Here is a 25,000-nt window from a genome sequence, read left to right on the forward strand (position 1 = left end):
ACACAATACGCAAACAGAAGCGATAGAATCTCATACTTAGGTTCGAAAAGCTAAATAACTTCTGGAACGCTCAAAATCTTCCCTTTTGATTGATTAAAATCACACATTGCACGCAAATCTGTGGACGCCAGACTCACCTGAGTAATAGCCTATTAACTGAGTATGACCAAATTTGAAACCGGATTTGGGGGTACATGATCAATTTGGCGATTATTCTTGATGCTCTTCTTGACGTAAAAGTTGACAACTCCGTCTCAATGAGTCTTCTTTATTAATGAAGACCGGAGCCTTGCGACTATAACGCCCCCTAACGGTATTTACAAGTAGTTACAAGTTCTCACTCACCAGGCACACTGACTTATCATATCAACCTTTGTTTTTACTTTATTTTTTACAATTTTTTATCATCTTTATAGTTATGCCTTTTGAACTAATTCTACTTTTCTCAAGGGTTTTCGTGATAATTCAAAGGCTGCAAAGAAAGTTATCTAAAAATCTACAAATATAAATATTATGAAGGTAAAACCAAACAGTTGCTTCATAAATACATCATATCAAAAACAATAGCCTATCTGTTTGTAACGTGAGAGATTTTGCCAAACACCAGTGTAATTGCTAATATTATTAACTGCTGCATTGCATTGCTGGAAGCAATCGCTGATGTTATAAGATCAAACTGCTTTGAAAAGTCATGCTGTATATGAAAGTCCATGAACCTGATTTAGATTGCTTTTCAGACTCAGGTTAGCAAGAATTAGGTCTTTTCAAAAAGCAACACAACATAGTGCAGACAGGGAATATAAATCGTGTCTTTTGTGGAGAAAATATAATTTGCAATTTGTTTTTATTTGCACAACATATTGGCTTGACCATTAACAAGAAGCATTCGTGAATTTTTTTTCTCGATATGTTCTTTCAACAAACGCCCCCTGTCCCTGTCCCCATCGTACGTTTAACATTTGATAAATTAAAAAACAAAACAAAACAAACAACATTCGGCGAAGGTTGACCTACACGGATTATGGACCGCACACTACAGACACTCAATTTCCCACAATGCTTCATCACTGCTGCGTTTCACTCGCACGTCACGACCTCCTTCTTCCGCTTCCTGTCGTCTCTCCAGCGCCAGCTGCATGGTTTAGCGGCGTTAGTTAAACGAGCACACTTTCTCATTTTTCACTCCAGTGTTTTACGCCCTTGGATTAATAACTAGCATCATGTCATTCCCCGCCGAGGAAGAGGTCTGTACACCTGTTTTCTTCCAGACATTTGAATTCTTTCTTGGCAATAACAATGGCACGCTGTCGCAGGTTAGCTAGCTAACTTAGCTGCATAGCTTCCATATCTCCACCGGCATAACAGTAGCTTGCAGTGTGCTAGCATGATCTTACTGATTGTTGTAGCCTTGTTTGTGAAGAGAATGCAACCATACCATCACAGGCTTTGTGACGTTGTGTAATTTTTATGAGATAAAGGATAACGTTGTAAGTAAGCTAGCGTGAGTGATGACCGCCTGTTTGACAGATGTTAACTTTGCATCAGTAACAAATTGCTCTGTTGCCTTACAGTACGATCCTTACACCTACCCAAACGACTTCGACCTGCACACCGGTTAGTATATACACGCATCTGTTTATCTAAATGTATGTGATGCCCTCTCATGTAGAAACTCCCCTTGTGAATAATACTAGTAATTTTACACATACATACATATGAATACATTCATAATATACACATCATTTTGCACCAGGAAAGGCTAATTTGAACAGGTAACTTACCTGTTTCAGTTAAGTTGTCACTGAAGTAACAGATGTGCACCTGCTCAGACCCTGAGGGAGAGCATTCCAGAGGTTAGTTCCAGCCACTTTGAAGGCCCTGTCACCCAGAGGGCAGAGCAATGAGGGCAGAGCGGAGAGTAGATGGGTATCAGAAGAACGTTGCGAGTAAATTTGAAGGGATGGAGAAGAATGGATAGGTAGGGAGACACTAAGCCATGGAGACATTTATGAAGAAGAAGAAGTACTTAAAAACAAATGTGGTATTTAAATGGGAGCCAGTGCAGTCTCTGAAGGGTAGGGGTGATGCCCAGGGCCACGTGCGGCGGAGTACTCTTGCTGACGAATTCTGGACGTGTCTGTTTAACCTGTTTAAGTGGGTACACCAAGGAGCATTACAGTAATGTAAGGTGCTTTTTGACCAAAAGTACCAGGAACTTTTAAGACCCCAGGTCTATTTTCAAGGAACTAAAAGGTCCCTTCAGCCTACTGTTGTGTGCGTTTCCACCGTGGTCTAAAGACCTGCGAAGAGTGGGCAAATTAACCAGCGGACGTAGGCTGCAGGCATGGCTGTACACAGCGATGCACAGGCATCATTATTTGTAACCACTATCCATGAGCAATATTTATAAATGAACATCAGATCTGACTGGACTATAATGACAAATTATAGGTGTGTGGGAGCTATAATGAGGAGACACGCAATAAAGTTAGTTACACATTTAATAACAAACTGGATAAAGCCATAAAGTTCTTAAAATAACTCCAGGACTCTCGTCTGTCTCTACTCGCCCATTCAGAGATTCACCGCAAGGAAAGCCCCACCCCCCCCAAAGTACCCGATACTTTTGGAAAGTACTACCCCCCGAGCAGGGTCTTTTTAGGGGGTAAAATGAAGACCCCAGAACTACATTTAGACACTGGTCCCTCTGGTGGGAGTTCCTTCAAAGGTTCCTAGTTCTGGGGTATAGTTCCTTTGGTCGAAATGCAGCTGTAGTTTGTAGGGCTGGACCCGAATATTCGACTGTTGGGTAAACATTCGATTTTCAATTTTGAGATTCGATTATTGAGGTTTTTTCCGTGCGCCTGACCTCTGCCGACAGCAGTGAAGGTAACGCTCCAGTTCACATAAAAGCTAAAACAAGTATTTGCTCTTAATTACTATCGAAGCGTTGATGCTCAAAAAATGACGTTCGGGCCAGCCCTAGTAGTTTGGACATGTCAGAGGCTTGAATGAGAGTCTCTCCGAGAGAGGGGTCTGGAGATGTTCTTAAGGTGAAAGAATTTTTTATGTAGGTATTAAATCAAAAGGGTGGAGTCTAAAGTTGCAATCGATATTGACGAGCAGCTATGTACAGCAGGCTAACCTTGACGACCCAGCTGGATTCTAAATTTAACATAGCTATCCTTATTAACTTGGCTCCTTACATGCTGAGCCCTGGGAGATACCGTGAGAAAGAGGGGATGTAGGAGACTTAAAGTTGCTAATGAAAACAAACTGTTGTCTAGCTGTGAGGAAGGACCTGAACCATGATAATAGTGTCAGTGACACCAAGTAGTGATTCTAACCGGATCAGCAGAATATTATGACAGAGTGTATCAAAAGCAGCAGTGAGATCTAACAGGATAAGTATCTTGAGGTCACCAGAGTCAGCAGGTCATTGGTAGCAGTAGTCACAGTAAATTGCCCATTAGGTGTAAAGTCAGTACATAAGCCAATAGCTGTACCCATAGTGTCTCCTCCTTTCCCCTTGCAGGTGACCCTAAAGCAGACCTGGCCTATGAGAGGCAGTATGAACAGCAGACCTACCATGTCATCCCAGAGGTGATCAAGAACTTCCTGCAGTATTTCCACAAAACCATCTCTGACCTGATCGACCAGAAGGTTTATGAGCTGCAGTCCAACCGTGTGTCCAGCGAGAGCATTGAGCAGAAGATCTATGAGATCCAAGATGTCTATGAGAACAGGTAAACTATACTGTCTGTGTGAAAACCTCTTCCTATGGTGATTTTGTTTGCTCCTTTAACAGATACATTAGAGTTGTGTGTGAGTGTAGTATCTTACCTTTCCCATTTTGTTCCTGTTACAGCTGGAATAAGTTGACTGACCGTTTCTTTAAGAATTCTCCCTGGCCAGAGGCTGAGGCCATCGCGTCACTCGTTGGCAATGGTGAGTGTGTCACATATCCTGATTTTGCCTTTGGACTCGGTCATTTGTTTTTCATTGTAGAAATATATACAATATACATTTGCTCAGTAGTTTCCCTCTGATATTAGCTAATACTTATTATAATATATTTGATCGTCAGGTACACATTCAATTTTGGGATTCCCACACACCTGACCTCCGCTCACAGCCAAATGAAGCCCTCAGCTCTGTGGGCGCACTTTAAACTGAGTGACAATGGCAGTTATGGCGTTTAAGAACATTTAGTAGGCTTTAATAAAAATTAAAAAAGAATTTTACATAATGTGTTGTTATTTTCCGCTACCGGAAACAGCACTTATACCGTCTGCTCTCTCCGCCCGGTTAATATATTCCCGTGATCTGTTCGGGACCTGCTCAGCTCAGCCTCTCACCCCCCTGTATTCTCAGCTACGGTTCCCTCCTGCTCTGCACTGCAGCCACCAACCTGGTTCTGCAGCATCTAGTCTTCCAGTCTGCCTCGCTCTTCCCCAGCTCGATTTACGATCACTTGAACACCGCAATAAATATTCCTCTCTTATCTAACTCCAGTCTCCTCCCTCTCTTAGTATTACACTTAGGACTACTAGCCTAGCCGTAAGAAAAGTTAACTGCAACCTTTTGGTAATAAGAACGTGCTGTTTTATTTAGCCTACACTATGTAATATAGAAATGGAGCAATCTCTCTCTCTTGGTCTCTCTCTCACACACGCACACACAGACTTACTCATGATCGGCGTCATCTCTCCGCCATCAGGTTTCTCCTTCACTCATGTCATTGCCAGAACTGCTTCAATCCATCACATACGTAGCTGTATCTTATGAAAATACAGCCTGCTTACAGCCGACATAACGCGACCGGTAACGCAACCAGTAGCTAATCCAAACCCCCCACCCTGAAGCTTCAAAGCTCAAAAAATGTCATTCGGGCCAGCCCTAGTGTCCTTGCATAACCAGTTCTAAAGTGTGTGTGTGTGTGTGTGTGTGTGTGTGTGTGTGTGTGTGTGTGTGTGTGTGTGTGTGTGTGTTATTAATTATGTTGTTTTGTTGGCATGTGTAGAGTTGTATTAATTTGACAGACTTCTATTATTCTTTTAAGTGGGTTTTACATTTACAAGCTACTGGTAAATGAGTTCATCTCTCTGTAGTTCAGTGGGGATGTTTCATGTCCTGTCTCCTACAGATGCTGTGTTCCTGATCCTGTATAAGGAACTGTACTACAGACACATCTACGCTAAAGTCAGCGTGAGTAACTACTCAATAAAGACACATCAATCTCCTGCTTGACTACTGGGGAACCTCATGTTCAGTATTTTGTTGTAAATATTGTTTTCTTGATAATCAGGGTGGGCCGACTTTGGATCAGAGGTTTGAGTCATACTACAATTACTGCAACCTCTTCAACTACATTCTCAGTAAGTCACAAGAATGTTCCTTACATTTTTCTCTCACCTGCAGTTATTGTTGTAAAACAAGGGTCAGCAAATAAGTCTGGCATCGGGTAAAAAATTTTTCAAGCATTGACATGGCGGGCCAGAACATTGTCAAATTATTTCAAATACCTAATGCTCAGTTGGTAGTGAACAGAACTCCTGTTGGGAGGGTAGTAAGATTGATCCCAAATTACGGCGGGTATTTCTTTTGTCCCTTGTTAAACAAATTGATTATAAGGACACTTTTGCACATGCTCACAATAAAGCATGTGCTGCAGTATGTGTGCGCGTACCGGCGTATGATCCTCATTCATAAACCTATGGATGCTTATTTTCATTTCCCTGAGGAAATTCAGGGGAATCCAATCACACGTTTACTGACTGCTTTTTCAGAGGTGTGTCAAGCAAGCCACAGACTCTTTTGAATGTCCTATAGAACGTTTCAAAGTAAAAGCTCTCAATAAACTCGATATAAAGCATTGCTGCACAAAATCTTGTCACGCTTTTATTTTGGAGGCAAAATCCCTTACGAGTAAGTTATTATGTGAGTAATTGTTGTCATGACTAAAATCTTTTTAAGCACCAGACGCTATCAATTTATTTATTTTTTACTTTTCTGCTGTCAAAGCAATCTGGCCGTCTATTGCCGACCACTGGTGTAAAATAAAACCTAATAAAAGACGAGTCATGACAATGTCTGATTGTAAACAGATGCTGATGGCCCCGCCCCCCTGGAGCTGCCAAACCAGTGGCTCTGGGACATCATTGATGAGTTCATCTACCAGGTAGAGTGCATTACATTCTTTTTTTTTTTTTTTTTTTTTTTATATTTATCCTAAGTTAACACGAATTGTCCATAACAACAAGACAAACACGAGTAAGAATCCGTGATAAAACACCACGTAAAATAGTAGTTGCAGAACTTTGGTGTTTTAAAAAGCACTTTCCCATAATTTTCATTCTCATGTAACAGCCCACACAAAGTTTGTTTAAATGCTTATAACATGGATATGGGAATTACCCTCTCCTTTCTCCAGTTCCAGTCCTTCAGTCAGTACCGCTGTAAGACAGCCAAAAAGTCAGAGGAGGAGATTGAATTCCTGAGGAACAACCCAAAGATCTGGAACGTCCACAGCGTCCTTAACGTTCTTCACTCCCTGGTGGACAAGAGCAACATTAACCGCCAGCTTGAAATCTACACCAGTGGAGGTAAAGAAGAATGTTTTGGAAGGAGGGGAGATCATTTGAATCTAGAATCTTTTAAAATTAAAGGCATTGCACCTTGTTAAAAGCACAGTTTAGATTCTCTGTACATAATCATTTGTTGCTTTTCTGGGGAGAATGTAAACCTCAACATGTAGACTTAAATGTATTCAGTTTTTATACGAGGCAGCTAACATGTTATTTGTTGGCTTGTTGCAGGAGACCCAGAGAGTGTGGCCGGAGAATATGGGCGTCACTCCCTATACAAGATGTTGGGTTACTTCAGCTTGGTGGGGCTCCTGAGGCTTCACTCTCTGCTTGGCGATTATTACCAGGCCATCAAAGTCCTGGAGAACATTGAGCTCAACAAGAAGGTGAGGCCTTATTTAGAGCACCTAATGCTTGAGTACTACTAATAATGATACTTGAGTATGATGATGATGCTGAGTCCTCTGTTTATTTTTAACAGTTTTTTCAGTATTTTAAACTTGACCTGTCATCACTTGGTTTTATGCTGCATCTGATTGTCTTTTCTTCTGTCTTGTCCGTACTTTGTATCTATTTTTGTTTCCTATCTTTCAGAGTATGTACTCCCGTGTGCCAGAGTGCCAGATCACCACCTATTATTATGTGGGTTTTGCCTACTTGATGATGAGGCGCTACCAGGATGCCATTCGAGTCTTTGCCAACATCCTGCTCTACATCCAGAGGACGAGAAACATGTTCCAGAGGTCAACTTATAAATATGAGATGGTCAGTCAGAGCAGGCTTTTTATCTTTAGTCTACCCCCCCATATAGAACATGTTCATAAAATTATTTTTTGTTGAACTGTTGTTGAAACAGATATTATTATACTTGTCTAATGTGTTTTTTAGATTAACAAACAAAATGAGCAGATGCATGGCCTGCTGGCTATCGCTCTCACCATGTACCCAATGCGCATTGATGAGAGCATCCACACCCAGCTGAGGGAGAAGTACGGAGACAAGATGCTGCGAATGCAGAAAGGGTGAGAAAGAAACTTACTGCAGTATTTGAGGTCCAGTGTGTATCTCACTGTATTGCTATTTTTTTTTATTGCCTTTATTTTATTTGTGTGTGTCCCGTTACGACCTAAAATAAATTTTTTATATTAGCCAGACAGTCCTTTTTGATTCTTAACTGTTATGATAATCTAATGTACAAAGAAACACATGCATCTTATTGCTTGAGGTTCTGAGCACTGGGCCAGCTTATAGCTCCATTAAGGTTTTGCGTAGTTAATTAATAGTAATTTAGTACTAGTAGTATTTATGCCCATCCTGCACCTATACTGGATGTCTGGTGGATGTCTGTAGTACACTATCAGTAACTGTGGCAACACACGTTCCCTTTTCCATCTCAGAGACCTGCAGGTGTTTGAGGAGCTGTTCAGCTTCGCCTGTCCCAAGTTCCTGTCTCCTGTGGTGCCAAACTATGACAACGTCCACCCCAACTACCACAAAGAGCCTTTCCAGCAGCAGTTGAAGGTTTTTGCTGAGGAGGTGCAGCAGCAGGCCCAGCTTTCCACCATTCGCAGGTAGAGTATGCGTGTGTGTGGCTTAGTTAAACGAGGCCCTTTGAGGTTTTGTTGAAAACAGACAAGTTACATTCAGTTTTTCCCACCAAAATACATCCTGTGTGTCATGGAGGGATAACACACACACGGACAGTGCACTTCCTTCCTCATTAAACCTTTACAGTATTTTGTATTCAGCAGTGTTTACGTCCACGTTCATTAGATTGCTGTTTTCATCTCCCCTGCCTTTGCTGTCACATTGCTGCATATCTTGGCATGTTACCACCCCCTGTTGATCAGTGGAAAAGTGTGACACCAATTAGTAGGACTGTGTATCATGTCACCCACACTCAAGCATGCATGATATAAACAAATGGGGATCCACTTGACAAAAAACAGGTACATAGCACTACTAGAGGTCTAAAACTCCAGAGGAACCTTTAATTTATACTTTGTATGAAGTGGAATGTAGACAAATACATTTTGGATGCAATTAGGAAAAGGAAATGTATTGAATTAGTCTCCAAACTTCACAAAGTCATAATGTGTCCTTGCAGCTTCCTGAAGCTGTACACCACCATGCCAGTAGCCAAGCTGGCAGGATTCCTGGACATGACCGAGCAGGAGTTCCGTATTCAGCTGCTCGTCTTTAAGCACAAGATGAAGAACCTGGTGTGGACCAGCGGCATCTCAGCGTTGGAAGGAGAGTTCCAGTCTGCTTCTGAGGTCGACTTTTACATTGATAAGGTGTGTAGAAGTCTGTTAAATAAAAGTGATGTCTTTGACATCACATACAGTATAAATAGTATGTCGTGGGGGTGGATGGATCATGGTGAATGCCTCTGCCAAAAGCGCCTTTGGTTTAAATGATACAGTAGGTTCAGATGGATATTGTTATTTATACCTGTTATTTAGAGGTATTATAGAGTCACATGTGCATACGCTGTGTATATAAAACAGTTGAGAAAGTAATGTGAGGGCTTGATATGACTCCCTGTTGCACATTGTTTTAAGCAGCTCTGTATGTTTGATGACCTTTTTCTCTGTAACACACCCACAGGACATGATCCACATTGCAGATACTAAAGTTGCTCGTCGGTACGGAGACTTTTTCATCAGACAGATCCACAAGTTTGAGGAGGTGAGTAGTGATCCATCATGCCTCTGCCAAGGGCATAGGAATAGGAATTTCTATTTATTTTAAAGGAATCAGAAGAAAGTTGTTTCATTCAACAGGAAAAAAAGGTTTTAATTTTGGAGCCAGTTTGGAATTGAAAGTATTGTCACTGATACTAATATTTAAAAAACCTACAAAAAATACTCAGCTCTTTTAGTGACCAGTTAGCCTTCTCCTAAACTGTTTAATAAAAAAAAAAAACTTTAGTTGTATCTGTTGTGCCAATGACTGAAATAACATTGCCTCCATTTGCCTACAGTTGAATAAGACACTGAAGAAGATGCCAGTCAGTGGCTCTACCACTGTGGCAGCAGCAAATGCTTCAACCAGAGTAGTCTGACCAACAGCAGTGAAGGAGACCTCCGGGACTGAGTCCTCTGTCCCCTCAGTCTCTTCAAGTTTTTTGACAAATATTATTGATGAAAACTTTTCTATGTAACCTGGTAACAATAAATGGATGGAATGGTGTGCTCAAACACTTTTTTGTCACGTGTTTACTCTTAACCACTAGATGGCAGTATTTACCAAGCTGTCCTCAGGCTCAGACAGACTTTTTGAAAAACTGTATTATACACAGTAAAGGGAAATGACAGACATGCAATGTCAGTGCCCACATTACATTTGGAGGTTTGTTTCTTTTGCCAGTTTGTCTCTTAAAATTGTACCTGTGAGTACAATAGAAGTCAACCTTGCGCTAAGTCATTGTACTGTAATACCTATTGGAGGACAAATATTTAGTGTCATGAGTCATTAAGGTTTCTCAGATTTCCCATTAGTTTTTGTCCTGCTTGAGAGCATTCTGCTGCATGTGTGTAGCCGCTCTCCCACAACCAGACAGACCGAGGTCAAAGGCCGTTGCATATTTATTTTATTATCACAGATCATCCAACATTTCCCAGCACAGGTCTCAGGACAGGTGACAATAATGACAAAGAAATAAAAACATACAAAATGGGAATATAAAAAAATGAATCATAAAAACACACCACTCATCAGAAAACAGCATCAGTTGTCATATAAAGGAAAACCGAACATGTCACCATAGCACAACATACACATACTCCAAACATCCAAAATTATTACCCTACCTATTTTGGTAAGCCAGCATTTTTCTTCAAAAATATCTTAATTCCATCACATTTTTTTATTTTATAAAATAAAAAAATAAAGCAAACATTACTCATTTTGAGCTTTTTTAGTCCCTCAGGTGGCAGTGTAAAGTCTCTGTGGGCACAATGCCATCTTTATGTCTATAAAAATTGGATAATTCATAATTTCAAACCTTCATTTTTAAATTCCATCTAAGTCTGTACCCAGGTGTTCTTTCAGTACTTTTAATATCAAATTTCTCAGAAAAGATGCAAAGTCTTCTTCATGTGTCTCCTTTCACCAACTTCATCATTTGAGAAGTCTTTCAGTTATTAGTGGGGCATCTCCTTGTACATGACTTGACTTAGACCACTCTGGATCTGAGCTGGATCAGCGTCTGAATGTTCACTGCTGCCCTGCAGACCGGAGAGTGTTTTGTCTTTTTGCCATTGATTCGAGAGAAAAAAAAAAAAAAAAGCTCTTTCATCAAACTACTACCGTACTTTAACAATAGCACAATGGCAATGGCCCCTCTTTTTCTTGGTGTCAGGTGAAAACGCCACTCTATAAGCGTCACTGGGGGAAATATTTGAACTTCTAATGTCTGCGTTAAATGTCCATCTATAATTTCCCCAAAACAAAATGACAATCTGACAGAGGAAATTCTTACTGTCCCATCCGCACTCATTCAACACTGATGCATTGTTTTGCAAATAGAAAGAAAGATCAGGACATTATGAGGAATTGTGTCATGTTTTCTGTCCCATTGATGGCCATCCGCTGGTCTGAGTGTGTTTTGCGTCATTTTTTTGTGTGTGTTTGTGTTTGTGAGCGAGTGTATGAAGTCCAGGTATGACTTCTAAATGATTGGTGGAATGAGGCACATTTTGACTATTAAAAGGTCATGGTTCAACAAGCTTCTCCCACAGGGAGGCTTAGTCTCTCTTTTCCACTCAGCTCTTTGGATGAAAGTCCATGACACCAGTTGGTTTTGTCTCGCTGAGGAGAAGTGCTCTGATTTTCCTGTTCTTAAAGGTCAGTTGAACCTTCTCTAGAAGCACCTCACGTGAGACCATCTTCAACATGAGACCAACTCAAACCAACCCAATGGTGAGAAAGTCCTCTTGCAGGCTGTCTCACTGATGCACTGAGGTTGGCTGATGATGTTCCCTAGACTACACACACTCCTCACACTCCTCCCCAACCTTGTCACGGAGGCAGTGTAGAGGCACAAGAACACACACGAGTCATGGTTGTGCTCAGACCAGCGAGGCCTCGGCTAGTCATAACTCTGTGATCTCCAGGGGACTCTCCAGTAGGATGTCCCCGTCCTTGTGACGGTGCATAGGGGTGGACTTGGCCGACTCTGTGCGGGCGTTGCGCTCAGAATAAAGTCCCCCATCAGCGTTTAGTGCCTCCAGAGAACGTGCCAGGGCCCGCTGGTCGTCCTCTGGCAGGCTGTTTAGGTCAGAGGTCAGGAGGGTACCTGTGCTGCCATGGACCACGTGCACACCTTCAGGTCCCTTCAACTCCACAGGAAGCTTGTGCTTGAGGCGCAGAGTGCCACGTACCCCTCCTATGCCCAGATGCTCGTCCTCATCATCGTCCAGATCGCTCTGGATCAGCTGGAGAGGAGAGGGAGAGAAGAATGACAAGATTTTTATAATTAATAAACCTACTGATTAATACATTTTTGGATCAGGTTGGCAGCAATATAGCAGCTTTGTAAGAGAGAGTTTTGAAGAAGAGCTGGAAAGAGGTAAACCAATGGGAAGAAAAGTTTCAGGACAGAAATGAGTAGATCACTTGCAGTAAAAGACAACAAATTGGAAATGTAGTGAGACCATGTAGCAATAATAAATTTAATTTCCAGATCTGGTTTAAATAATTGCAAATAATTCTTAGCATTCAGATGTTTGGAGGACTGCATGGGTGGGGATTTCCACATCAGAGTAATTCAAAGTGTAGACAAGTGTAGAATTTGCATTCAGTGCTCTATTTCCAGTCACTGTCTTTGTGGCAATTTCTGTGCGGTAAATTCCATCCTCAGCCGAACTCTGAATAGTAAGTGCAAATTCTATTTGACCCAAAGTCTGATTCAAGGTGGCAGAGGTAGCAGAAGTAGTGAGCAGGAGACAGAACGTCAGAATGGGAAATCAAAGGAATCACTCTCCAGCGGTGTCAGACAGGAACAGCACAGCAGCAGGTGCAGATAGATCATTTGTTTTTTTTCCCCCCGAGCCCACCTCAGTGACTGACGAGTGATCCCCCTGGCTGGTGGACACGGTGACGAGTCGTGCTGCAAAGAGCTTTTTCAGCCTCAGGTAGTCGTCCAGGACCACATTGAGCAGGGAACCCTGACAGGACGGCAGTTAGGATCAAACAGAGTCTATTACACAATCCACCTTAACACCTTAACAGCCTCTCTTTATGTCCTTGCGGTCTCCCTCTTTGTTTTCTTCTCATGACACACTGGAGGAGATCTTAGCTCCCATCCTCTGACCACCCAAAAGCATTTTGGGAAGCATGGAAGGAGAGAGTACATGACCTACGTAACAGAGGCTTTTGAGATTGGATGTGGATGTGTGCCTCCCTGGATGATCTATCACACAGGTGTCTCACCTTGATAGGCCCCTCCCTCATGATCTGGCCCAATTTAGCAATGTTGTCGTACTCCTGAATGGCTGCTCTCAAGTAACGATCATCGTCGGGCTTCGCTTGAGGCTCTCGACCAAATGTGCCCTGTGGAGAAGCCGCACACACACACAAACACACAAACACACAAACACACACATGCTTACTTAAATATTGATAATGATGACTACTCTTAACTTCTCAGCATTGAAATCTGGGGCAAAATAAGATCTGTTAAACTGAGTATCTTCTTATAAATGAACAACATGTTGGTACTGACATGGGTGCGTGCAGGGCTGTTCCACAGGTCAGTTATCTCACTCAGGTTCTCAGGCAGGTCGTCCTCATGGTCAGCCTGAGTGGTCAGCTCCAGGTTGCGACAGAATGGGTCCAGCCACACTGGATTTGCCCTGCAGAGGCAAACATTACACACAGCATCGACCAAATGCAAAAGTAGTATGGTAGGGTACAAAAAGAAGACAAATTTGATCTTGCCAGTTACCTGCTTTTCCAGTTTTTTTAAATGAAATTAGTGTTAAATGCTCTAAAGTTAAAACAGTAGTTTCACAGAATTATCTGATGAAGGAAATTTTAGGATTTTAGGAATAATGTGACATTTTGAGAATTATCCTTATTTGCTTTCTTTGCTGAGACTTGGATGAGAAGATTGATACCACTCACATGTCTGCATGCTAAATCAAGCTAGGGCAGGCTTGTCTTAGCTTAGCATAAAGCTCGCTATTTAACACGTTGCATCTTGTTTGGCTAATCCTTGCAAAAACCAAAATGTAAAAATTACACATTGTGAATTTATGAGGAGTGATGTTTCTGGCTGAGTGCAGTCACTTTGACACTTTCACAGTGAGTCTCTACTAAATGCATGGCAACCTCACGCGACAGTCCAAAATGTCAAAATAGTCCTTCAAGTTCACTGTTCACCCTGCTGCCTTCTGGGAAGAGATAAAGAAGTTTCTGCTGCCATACCACCAGACTGCAGAGCAGCTTTTCCCCACAAGTTATCAGACAAACTCAAATTCATCCTCAGCACTGCTCCACTGAATATAGTTTATTTCTGTTTACCATTTTTTTAATTGATTTATTATTAATATATGTTGTCTGCTAGGTAGCAGAAAGGGAGCTACAAACTGAATTTCACTCTATAACCTGTTGTATTATGACAAATAAACCGAAGCTTGTTCTTGATCTTCAGAAATGACTCATAACTACAGAAACAAATACTGAGGGATATTTTTCATAAGACTATACTTGCAGATTAACAACACAAAGTGATATTCGGTGGGAATTCCCTTTTTGTGTGGCAAATTGGTGTGTGAACGAAGCCATTATCTCACCCCTCAAATGAGTACTTGTTAGTGTTGGGCATGTCCAGGACATCCATTAGACCCTGGTTCCCTGGATGGTAGAGGACAGATAATTTTAAGAAAAACAGTAAACTGACAGTTTGCTGTTATATTGTATATTAACAGATGTTAAAACCACATCCTGACACTAACAGCTGTTGGGACCGTCCCCTCAACAGCGCCGCTTCTTACCTGTTGATCCTGCAACGATGGCTTTCAGCTTCCTCTGGTGTCTGGTAACACAGCACAAGGCAGAAGTCATAAAAAGGTAAACATGTTGATGTCGCTTCTTAGACTGACAGCATAAAAACATGGTCCATGACTAAGCATATTTCAAATGACTCACTACACTCAAAATTCAAAATATATCTATGTAATTACAAAATTATCTGTTAGAATGATGAAGGATTCTTACTCTCTGCGATAATGCCAGTTCACTGTGACAAACAAAACTCCTGCCAAGCACAGCAGCACAGCCAGGATAATGATGACTAGCTGTGGAAGAGAGAAAGACTGAGTTTAAAACCACCAAAGCACAAAACATCTGCCACTGTCTGTGGGTTTCTGGAGGTCCCAGCCTCGCAGACCTGTAGTGTGGTGATGTCGTCGGGCAGTTGGTCACTGACAGCGGGCTGAACGTCGACAACGTTGTATTTCCTGAACAGGTTTCTAAGTTGCTCCTTGTTCTCGTCGATCATCTGAATAACCCTGCAAAAGAATTAAACAGCAGGCCAAGGTAAACTCACATCAGAGCCATGCTACGCAGAGCTTATATATGTGAATGATACCAATGCTATCATGTAGCTTTGAAGTGAACAATTTACTTTATTTTGGAAGGTATACCTTTCTACATCTAGGATGGTGTTGGTCTGATTGTTGACAACGTGGATGAGCATGTCTGTCTGAGCATAATTCACCCTGCCCTTCTTGTCCACGTGGAACTGGATAAAAGGAGGTTGACATTTAGACGTTAGAAACAAATAATACAGAAGTTACGTTAAAAGCTTTAACATAGAAAAAAGCCCAACCTGTATGTCGTCTAAGTTGACAATGGCTCCAGTAATGTTTGACAGCAGTGTAATAAAATCTTCCTGGTTTTCGCGGACCCAATCGGGAATCTCATTGAAGACTATCTTGACCCTCTGGTCATCTCGGAGAATGTAGATATTCACATTTGTGGTTGTGCTGTGTCCAGCGAAATCGCATGCCAAAATCTCTAGCTGAAAGTAGCCTGGATTGTAGCCCGTGAAGAGGTCATATGTTCGGATGATACCGTCTGTCAAACCTGTGGAAACAATGGGATAAAATAATGTTTCTGAAAAAGACATTATTTTGACTCAATTGCATAACAAGCCATCTATCACGCTTTACATTTTTGTCATATCACTGGCCAGAAGTAAGTCCTTCACTGTCTAGGAGAACTGCAACAGTATGCACAGGAAGAAAGGGACTGGCTGCAGGAAGCAAATGCACGTCTGCAGGAAGTGTGAGACTCATGTCATGTCATATAACTGATTGTGAAATTAAAGGAGAAGTCTGGTGATATTGTATATTTTCTTTTTGTCAACAAATCCAAAGTAAAAAAACAAAACCAACAATTACTTATTAGTAACAAGTACTGCCTGTGTATTCAAAGCCTGATATATGTTATTCCTCTGGGTCACGAAGCTCCGCATCTAAAACAGATGAGAAACTATTGAGAGAAATGCAACATTTTGCACTGTGTATATTTCATGCTCCTAAAACACACTTGTGCAAGCTTATATTAAGTCCTTGTTGTAACAGGTAAAAAATCTATCCAACATTAAACACAAAGCATATAACAGGTAGATCTGGCCAGTATGTTGAACTAAACAGGCGGAAACAGCCTGAATATTGTACATACCGATGGTGAAGATGCTACCAACGTCCTCACTGCCATTGCTCTGTGACTGGAAGTAGCGGATTGTAACAATATGATACTGGACCAGGCTGTTGTTGCCGATGTCATTATCTATAGCCACAACCTTGATCAGCTCTGAGCCAACTTTGGCATTTGCAGCAACTCCTGAAACAAGGAAGCAAAGAGGGAAAGTTATGGTGGCTTAACGTAGACCAGCCTACACATACATGCAAGAACGCTGATTACCTGCTGTGTATTCCGCCTTAGTGAAGCGTGGTGTCTGGTCATTGATGTCTTCCAGTTCAATGTGGACTTCCAGCAGGCTTGGGTCGCGGGCAGGATCCAGGGCTTTGGCCCGTGCTGCTCTCTGTCCTCTTGGAGGAGTCCAGCTCCTGTTGCTGGAAGCCTTGATGATGATGGAGTAGACTGGGGTCTCCTCCCGGTCCAGATCCTTATACAACTTAAGCTCTCCATCTAGACTCAAGCCAAAGTTTCCATCACTGTTTCCTCCTGCAGGAAGAGATGGAAAAGATTTGTGTTCAGTCATCTTAAGCACTAAAGGAACCAACTTTAAATAGAAACGACAGACAGATGGAACTATGTACACAAATGTCCCCATTATTCCTAGAGAGGACTTTGATCTGACCACACAATGGATACAACAGCTTCCAGGCAAACTGCATGGATCTAAATGAGGAGAAACTTCTTATCCTCTACTCTTTATCTCCAGGACATTATTTTGGGTGGGTTCACTGGTAGGGAAACACTTAGCATTATATTTTTAACATGAACAGCCAAATCAAACAACATGTTGCTGTGTCTGTAGGACACTGGATCACCTGCAATAAAGTAGTAGACGATGGCATTGGAGCCCTCATCTGCATCCACAGCTCTGGTTATGTTCCCCACCACAGTACCTGGTGGGGAGTGCTCAGGCACTGTCAGCTTCTGGTAAGGCAAGCTGTCACGCTGAGGTGCACACACACACACACACACACACACACACAAACACACAAACCAAGGGAAAACGACAGTTAAGTAGCAGCTATGTACAGATAACCACATCAGGACATATTCAGGGAGCTTCATACTCACCGGTGGTTTGAGGAAGACGGGTTCATTGTCGTCAATGTCCAACAGCGCCACCTGTAGAGGCTGTGTGGTCTCATAAGGCACTGGCTGGCCCATGTCACGGGCCACAATGATAAGCTGAGAGAGTCGTTTGCACTCAGTTAGAGACATACCCACCTACACTTAACTGCACATGCTGCACACACATACACAACTGACTCACGCTGTAGAGGGCTTGTTTTTCTCGGTCCAGTTTCACAGTAGTGGTGATGACTCCAGACATGGCATTGATGCGGAAGTTTTCCCAGTCTCTGTTACCTGCTCCAGTCTGCAGGAAGGCATAACGGACCTCTCCATTCACCCCAGAGTCAGAGTCTGTCGCATGCACCTCATACACCGGCAGGCCTGGGGGCTGCTCCTACATGGAGGGAAAAGAGGGTAAGTGTATGGTATGTGCGTGTGAACGTTTGAAATTGTATCTCAAAGGTTAACTGCAAAAAATAAAGGTTTACAGGTTTACAGACAGTATTCTAGCCTCGTGGGAGCAGCGGAAACAAGCTGTAAACACAACACTGACATATTATCACCTTTTAATTTATATAGTGAACTTGGCAAACAGTTGCTGTTTTACACATCCAGTAGACATGGAGCCTATTATCATCTCATTGTAGTCAAGTTTGTGCTCTCCACCAACTCCTGAGAGAAGTATCTTGTTCTTTAGCACCTAAATGATCCACTGAGTCGACCAGCTAGTTGCTAACTTTCTCTGTCTGCTGTTTGGTGCTGAACTAAACTGCTGTGTGACTCTTTCTTTAATGTGGTTTGTGGTGAATAGTACAACTCGATGTCTATGAGTAATGTATGCTTACTAAAGCCACTATGTGTAAGGATCTGATATACAGTGTTGGTATCGCTCTGATACTGACCTCATGAAGCTGATTTGGTATCGGCCAGATGAGACTGATTCAAATTAATAACGATTTCATTGTCAATTTCCTTATAAAAATATACTGTTTCTAATTAAAGGCTTCATTCAACTAGTCACAGTGGGCCACTGGCTCATTTTCTTAGCACCATAGCACTCCTTGGTGTTGCATTTCTCTATGAGTCCCACATAGTGGGGTAGGTGTTGTACAGGCTGTGCATTTGAGTTAAAGAAAGCAATAGCATCCGGCTAGTACTCAGTACTGGCAGATCCCCACAATTTGTGGCAGGAATGCCAGGAGAGAAAAATTTGGATCGCTATCCTATAAATATAATATATCCTGTAAATTGTTTGTTTTTTATACAAACAAATATTCTATTTATAAATATAAAAAGAAGAAGAGTACACACATATGTACCAACAAGGACATGCATATTCAGACACATGAATGCAGATACCTCTAAAATATGAATGATGGTTCCGTTGGCCGGCCTGACAAACACTGGTCTGTTGTCGTTGACGTCTATGACCGTTATGATCAGGCTTGCAGTGCCCCATAGGGGAGGACGCCCCTGGTCTGTAGCCACCAGAGTGAGGTTGAAACGTTCAGAAGACTGAAGCAGACGGCGAGAGCGCACCAGCCCTGTGTTTGGATCCAGGGAGAATGCATCTAAAAAGACAGAGCAAGATCAGGGATTTGGTATAGGTAGCCCCATACATGAGCTCTCATGTTTGAGCAACATTGAGAAACATTCTTTAACTAAATAAATATGTAATACATAAGAACTACAAGAGAGATAGCTACTGGACACCACTGAGAAAGAAGAGATATTTAACGTTTTATTGTTATAAAGTGAGCTGCTGTACTTTCAAAGACCAGTTAATTCAGAATATTCAGTTAGGTGATCCTACTAAAGCTTATATTAGTCTACTCATACCTGAATTGAGTCCCAGCATTCTGTATAGTACAGCTCCATTTTGTCCTTCATCCAGGTCAATGGCCCTCACTGTGATCAGAGATGTTCCACTGGGCTCATTCTCAAACACGCTGATGTTGAACACTTGCTCAATGAAGCGTGGCTGATTATCGTTGACATCAAGAACTGTCACCAGGACCTGACATGCACCAACAGGCAGATGAAGCATGAGGGTGCTTTCAAACACAGAATGTTCCTGACACAAGGTTATATTCTGGAAAAGGTCATGTAGAGCCCGACCAATACATCAGGCATGGCCACTATCATCTGCATATTTTAGCTCATCACATATTGCTAACAGCGTGGATGTCAGCCAGTAAATAACAACCAAATTCTGGTACAGAAATGCAAAAGACATGTTTGAGGTAATTCAGAAACACTGTTATGTAGTTTGTTTACCAGAGAGCACTGGCAACTTTATTTTTCCTGCTCAGAGCAACTTGATTACAATAACCAAATTTAAGGATTCTTTAAAGTTAAGGTTAATTCAAGGGATGGTGTATGTCATGTTTTCTTTTACTTTTAAATATCTATATAGTTTTTGGGCCCTTATTCATTGTTATTTTCATGTTTATATAATTAAGTATTTGCTTGAATAAATTTATCAGAAAAATGTTCTTGTTTCTACACTCAAGTGTTGGTTTCATAGAACACATAGAAGTGTCATATTCTATATGTCACATTCAGGCTTCTCATTTGCATAAAAGTTTATTAACAGGTACTGTAGATGATATTTGGTGGGTGTTTATACAGTATGTACTAACACACTGTAGTGTAGATTATTAAATGGATACATGTTAAAACCTTCATTCATAAGAGATCCTCGTGTCATTACAGCCTGTGATCTCTACCTGAACAGAGTTCTCTCGTCTGTTGTTGGGGCTGCCGCCAGGGTTGTCACGGGCAACAGCAGTTAAAGTGTAGTGATCCTTTGTCTCTCTGTCCAGAGGAGAAAGGATGTAGATCTCTCCCTGACGCAGAGGAGAGGGAATGATTAGGAAGGAAGTGCAAGTGCTGACTGGGAGTGGTGGCCGATCAAGACATTTATTTGAGTGTGTGACAGAAATGGAGCTTAGAGGTCAAATATGTAGATTGTGTTTAGTACACCCAAATGCTTTGTTTAAATTTTCAATTCCAGGATGACGTTCAGTGTTGACACCCAGCTCAGAAAGGGATGTAGTGCGCAGTTGTGATGGCTGATTGAGCTGATGTGCTAGTGCATTGTTTAACTCACAGTGGATGTTTTGATGTCAAACTTGCCTTCCCCGTCTACCAGGCTGTACTCAATGACAGCAAAGAGGCCAGAGTCATCGTCTGTTGCTCTGACACGAAGTATGGTGGTGCCCAGGGTCACACTCTCAAACACAGGCTCCTATAAACACAGATGAAGCCATTCTTTGGCTCAGTTACACTGCAAGGATAAAATTACTATATGTTTTGATTTAATAGAAAAGTGGGTTGATAAAACAGATATATATGAAACTTAATTTGATAGATATGACTGAGATCTCATGTTGAGGTTACATACCAAAATGTTACTTAACTCAGTATTATACATGAATAAAACAATTTTAAACAGAATACTTTAAATTTACTAGCGACAGTAAGTGAATACCACACAAATAATGTGCTTTGTTAATACATTTCAAAATGTGGCCTTTAAGTAGCCACTTAATACTAAATAAATGTACTCTTATTGTTTTTTTAGGGCATTCTTCAATTCAGCTTTGGTTGGTGCAATTTGTTTCTTAATATTTTGTTCCATACCTGATATGAGGTTTGTAGGAAGACAGGGTTGTTGTCATTTACATCCACTATGCGCAGATAAACTGGCAGCTCGGACATCCTAGGAGGAGTGCCATGGTCCTGGGCCCGAATCGTGAAATTCAACCACTGTATCTGCTCGAAATCCACCGTCTGGTTAGCTACAATCTTACCTGAAAAATTTTACAGTTAAATTGATATGATAACAAGCAGGAAATGACATTGTAAGTAATACATAACTTGTGAGACTTTAGAAACTTTGAAAATGTCTTAAATTAAACAAAAATGTATGTATACATTGTTGGTGACCTTAAACATTTGCTCACTGCTGTTAATGTTTTAACGTGCAGCCAACAGCAGCTTGTTGAGGTGCGTTTGTGGTCATACCAGTGGAAGGGTCCTCCAGTCTAACGTATCCCCCTCGGGGCAGGTGGAGCAGCTGGTAGCTGACCTGGCCGTTGGGGCCTTTATCCGGGTCTACAGCTGATACTGATAGCAGTGTTGTACCTGGCTGAGCTCCTTCTAAAATCTTCTCTGTGAAGTTGGTTACTCCGAAGGGCCGGAAACGAGGAGCATTGTCATTTACATCCAACACGTTTATGGTTAGTCTCGCTATAGGAGGTTATAATGATGAGAGATACACAAGAAAAGAACATAGGGAATTGAATGTATAATACTGAAGATACGTTTCATGTTATTGTTATTAGTAAGTGGACTTACCGTTGGGAACACTGACTGACTTGTCAATAACATCACTGGCATTGTCATGAACAGACACAATGATCTCAAACGTAGCTACCAGCTCTCTGTTGAGCGGGTTGCGTACAAACACTGCACCTATAAATTCACCAAAACACATTATGATGACACTAATTATTTTCCCAAATATCAGACCCAATTTATTCAGTATATCTAACATCATGAGTCAAAATTAAACTTTGTAGATCAACATGCTGAATTTGGCTGAGATCCATGTCTCACCAGTGTGTAAATCTATGCCAAAAGACTGCTGCAGACCATCCACTGGGTTATTCCCATCATCCTTTGCCTCCACTGAGATGATGTAATACTCCAGCCGGGGATTAAGATCAGGGTCCTCAGCCGTCAGCGTGGCCACTACCACACCAGGCGGTGTGGACTCATTGACGTTTATCACGGTGATAGGCTCTATAAAACGGGGCCGTGAGTCATTTACATCATCCAGGATGACTGTCAGGGTGGCTGTGCCTGACATGGTGGGTGTGCCACGATCAGTTGCCATGACGACCAGGCGGTAGGATCCACGCTCTTCTCTATCGAGGGTGCTGTTGCCCACCAGGACAGCGCCGGAGAGCGAGTCAACCACGAAGCGGTCCTGAGCTCCGCTTTCCAGCCGATACATCAGCCAGCCATTAGAACCTGAATCGGCGTCGGTGGCGGACAGCTGGGTCACCACCACACCTGGAAGAGAGAAAGTAATGACAAGGACATAAACACACAAACATTTGTCATTGCCATTCCCAACATGTAAACCCTTAAACATCACACAGGGGGAATGCAATGAAACTAAGTGTAGATAATCACAGGAAGGAACTTTAAACTGTTAATTCAATTTGCTTGATTACATGCAAGTCATATTCCTCCCGGCCCCCTCATATACAGAGATCAGCAGGCACAAGTAAATCCACACACCCGTGGGGCTGTTCTCAGGGAGTCGTACACTGAAACTGGATGGGCTGAAGACAGGGGGGTTGTCATTCTGGTCCAAGATGGTAACTGTGAGAGGCACGCTGCTGTTTAAACCTCCTATGTCCTCCCCAACCAGGAACAGGTCCACTCGAGGGTCCTGAAAGGCCTCACGGTCCAACCTCGCCCCCTGACGCACAAGTATTACACCTAGAGGGACATGCAGCGACATTAACAATTGCAGAATTGCAACATAGCTATTTGCTGAGGAGCCATAATGTTACCAGTATTGGTATCCACAGTAAAGAGGTCCACCCTGGGTCCCAGCAGGCGGTACTTCACCACAGCATTGGGTCCAATGTCTTTATCCTCAGCCAGAACTGGCCCATTTAACATTGTCACAGTACTGCCTAAAGGACGGGCAGAGATAAAGAGAGGAACAGGTGGAGAAGCACAATGATCACAGTCAAGTTACAATTTTTTATCCTAAGTCTGCAGCTGTTGATGCTACAAATTCAGGGAGTTTGACTTGAGGGTCTTGGCAAATGCAAGGCTTGGCTTGCTTTCTATGATAACGGCCAAGAGACACTGGTAAAATGTGGCTGCCGCCACTCTGATAACACTAACTAAGACTCATATTTTACATACAAATAATCTAATTGAATGCTCCTGTGAGTTGATTACAGATTGGTCCATGTTGTTAACAGAATTAACAGGCCTTCTATCACACCTCTAACTTGTGATACTGTATGTAAACATAGTCAGGAAGCGGGGGAGACAGTGTTACAACCAGCGTTTCGGCATGATTCTTATAGCTGCAGTTACAGATTGCCTACACTAAAGAGTGAAGACAGACACACCAGCTTGAACGCTACCTGCTGCAGAGTTCTCTGTGATCTCAGCCCTGTAGCTGGTCCTGGTGAAAATAGGCCTGTTGTCATTCTCATCCAGAATGCTGATCACCAAGAGGTCTGAATCCTGGCGGTGAAGCAGGGGGATGAAGAAACAATTATATGAGCAAAGAACTGTGTGGTATAAACATGAGAAAAAATGTGAGGAGGAGAGAAAAATAAGTTAATCTGCCCTCAAAGAAGCACATTGTACAAAGCACTACAAGCATTACAAAGCACTGTACTGCTATGGAGAAGTCAGAATATACATGTTTTGCTGTTGTGCTGTGCACACACCAACTGGCTGCTTTCACAGTGATGGTGGTTAACTGTTCTGCAGCTCTGGCTTACAACTGTTTCTCACCTTTGCCACAGAGGCAACATTTCAAGCATGCCAAACCTTCTTTAGAGTTATTATATACACCATTTGTATTTATTCATGTTCATATTGAAACTGCAGTTTGGGTGGTTCTCATGCTTTAATAAATAAATAATTTTAATCAGCAAGATACAGGACATGTAGGCCCATAAAACCTAACCAAAAACTAAAATTGTACCTGAAGGCAGGACCTGTTGTCAGCCTACATCACAAAATGCAAGTATTGTAGATTTTTGTAATTTTCTGAATCAGCTTCTGGTGCAGAAAATCTATACGTTATGACACTTGGGCTGGTAAAATATTTTTGGGATGTACTTTGTCTTTGAATTGAAGTTGTTACATTTTCTTGCCATTTGTACAAAACTGAACTTCACTACTGAATTCAGGACTCCCTGCCGTTATGAATTCCTCAAAAGCTGACTTGAAAAGATACAAGGTTTTACGTCAGTAGTAGTGGTTTATGGTTTATGGTGTCCGTGGTGAAACTGGTAATGTGCACAGGAGATTGCAATTACCCTGCGAGCAATGCGGGGGTTCTCTGGGTTGTCTTTGACAGTGATGGTGAGTGTATACTCAGCCACTCGCTCTCTGTCTAGCGGCCTGTTCACCTGCACCACACCTGTCTGACAAATACAGAGAGGAAGAGGTAAGCCATGTGTATTTAGAGATTCATTCTTGATATGACAGTATACTTCACATATTACCTGTGTACACCCTAGTACTACTACAGCATATGTCTTCACCTTCCCTTCTCTAAAGGAGGTGAAGTATTTGTTTACTCAGTAATATATTTATGCTGTAAATCCACAAATGTGTGTGCTGCCAACATCTGCTGGTCTGTAAAAACATCTGTAGCATGGGTGTACAAGTATTAAGAGCCAACTCTAGGTGAAAGGGAGTTGGAACACCTGTCCCAAGTCAAGTTAAACTGACAGCCTAATGTGTGATTAAATCTGGGAGCTGCCAGTCACGATTCTCACACTCCAATGCTTCCCATTTTTGTTACCACCTGCTCCACCTTTACCACATCAGTGAGACAGATTCTTAAA

General features: G+C 42.0%; 2 protein-coding genes across 3 annotated transcripts; one reads left to right on the top strand and one right to left on the bottom strand.

The window, feature by feature from the left end:
- The first annotated feature begins 1,083 nt into the window (after positions 1-1,083).
- LOC119901455 (eukaryotic translation initiation factor 3, subunit 6 interacting protein) lies at positions 1,084-9,792 on the top strand. Of its 2 annotated transcripts, XM_038717047.1 has the most exons (15): positions 1,084-1,244; positions 1,572-1,614; positions 3,536-3,746; positions 3,869-3,948; positions 5,147-5,208; positions 5,309-5,378; positions 6,108-6,181; positions 6,434-6,605; positions 6,819-6,973; positions 7,182-7,352; positions 7,476-7,609; positions 7,985-8,158; positions 8,695-8,884; positions 9,198-9,278; positions 9,574-9,792. In XM_038717047.1, exons 1-15 carry the CDS (start codon positions 1,221-1,223, stop codon positions 9,652-9,654), a joined length of 1,722 nt encoding a protein of 573 aa, XP_038572975.1. In that variant the 5' UTR covers positions 1,084-1,220; the 3' UTR covers positions 9,655-9,792. The 2 variants fall into 2 exon arrangements, with proteins under 2 accessions (XP_038572975.1, XP_038572976.1); XM_038717048.1 differs by lacking the exons at positions 1,084-1,244; positions 1,572-1,614; positions 3,869-3,948 and having other exon boundaries at positions 3,668-3,746.
- A 372-nt stretch (positions 9,793-10,164) lies between these two features.
- On the bottom strand, positions 10,165-23,747 carry LOC119901454 (cadherin-23-like). Its single transcript, XM_038717045.1, has 26 exons — positions 23,558-23,747; positions 22,967-23,092; positions 22,689-22,892; positions 21,999-22,457; positions 21,738-21,854; positions 21,405-21,629; positions 21,021-21,190; positions 20,488-20,625; positions 20,105-20,224; positions 19,215-19,392; positions 18,735-18,946; positions 17,575-17,769; positions 17,376-17,489; positions 17,120-17,249; positions 16,527-16,790; positions 16,284-16,445; positions 15,427-15,683; positions 15,242-15,339; positions 14,986-15,106; positions 14,814-14,893; positions 14,591-14,631; positions 14,390-14,450; positions 13,318-13,447; positions 13,026-13,145; positions 12,650-12,760; positions 10,165-12,028 (listed from the first exon to the last, which is right to left on the bottom strand). Exons 2-26 carry the CDS (start codon positions 23,076-23,078, stop codon positions 11,687-11,689), a joined length of 4,161 nt encoding a protein of 1,386 aa, XP_038572973.1. The 5' UTR covers positions 23,079-23,092; positions 23,558-23,747; the 3' UTR covers positions 10,165-11,686.
- Positions 23,748-25,000: the final 1,253 nt, after the last annotated feature.

This window comes from Micropterus salmoides, unplaced genomic scaffold, assembly GCF_014851395.1.
Source record: "Micropterus salmoides isolate LMB-PRFRI ecotype aquatic unplaced genomic scaffold, ASM1485139v1 Ms_hic_scaffold_131, whole genome shotgun sequence".
In the NCBI taxonomy this organism is placed as follows: domain Eukaryota; kingdom Metazoa; phylum Chordata; class Actinopteri; order Centrarchiformes; family Centrarchidae; genus Micropterus; species Micropterus salmoides.

Coding starts and splice junctions, on each gene's coding strand:
- LOC119901454 (XM_038717045.1), bottom strand. CDS start 23,078: ATGTTAAATGGGCCAGTTCTGGCTGAGGATAAAGACATTGGACCCAAT. Junction 18,947..19,214: donor AATGCTGGGACTCAATTCAG/GTATGAGTAGAC, acceptor CTGTCTTTTTAG/ATGCATTCTCCCTGGATCCA. Junction 16,791..17,119: donor CGTCTACTACTTTATTGCAG/GTGATCCAGTGT, acceptor CTCTTCCTGCAG/GAGGAAACAGTGATGGAAAC.
- LOC119901455 (XM_038717047.1), top strand. CDS start 1,221: ATGTCATTCCCCGCCGAGGAAGAG. Junction 6,182..6,433: donor TTGATGAGTTCATCTACCAG/GTAGAGTGCATT, acceptor TCCTTTCTCCAG/TTCCAGTCCTTCAGTCAGTA. Junction 7,610..7,984: donor ATGCTGCGAATGCAGAAAGG/GTGAGAAAGAAA, acceptor TTTCCATCTCAG/AGACCTGCAGGTGTTTGAGG.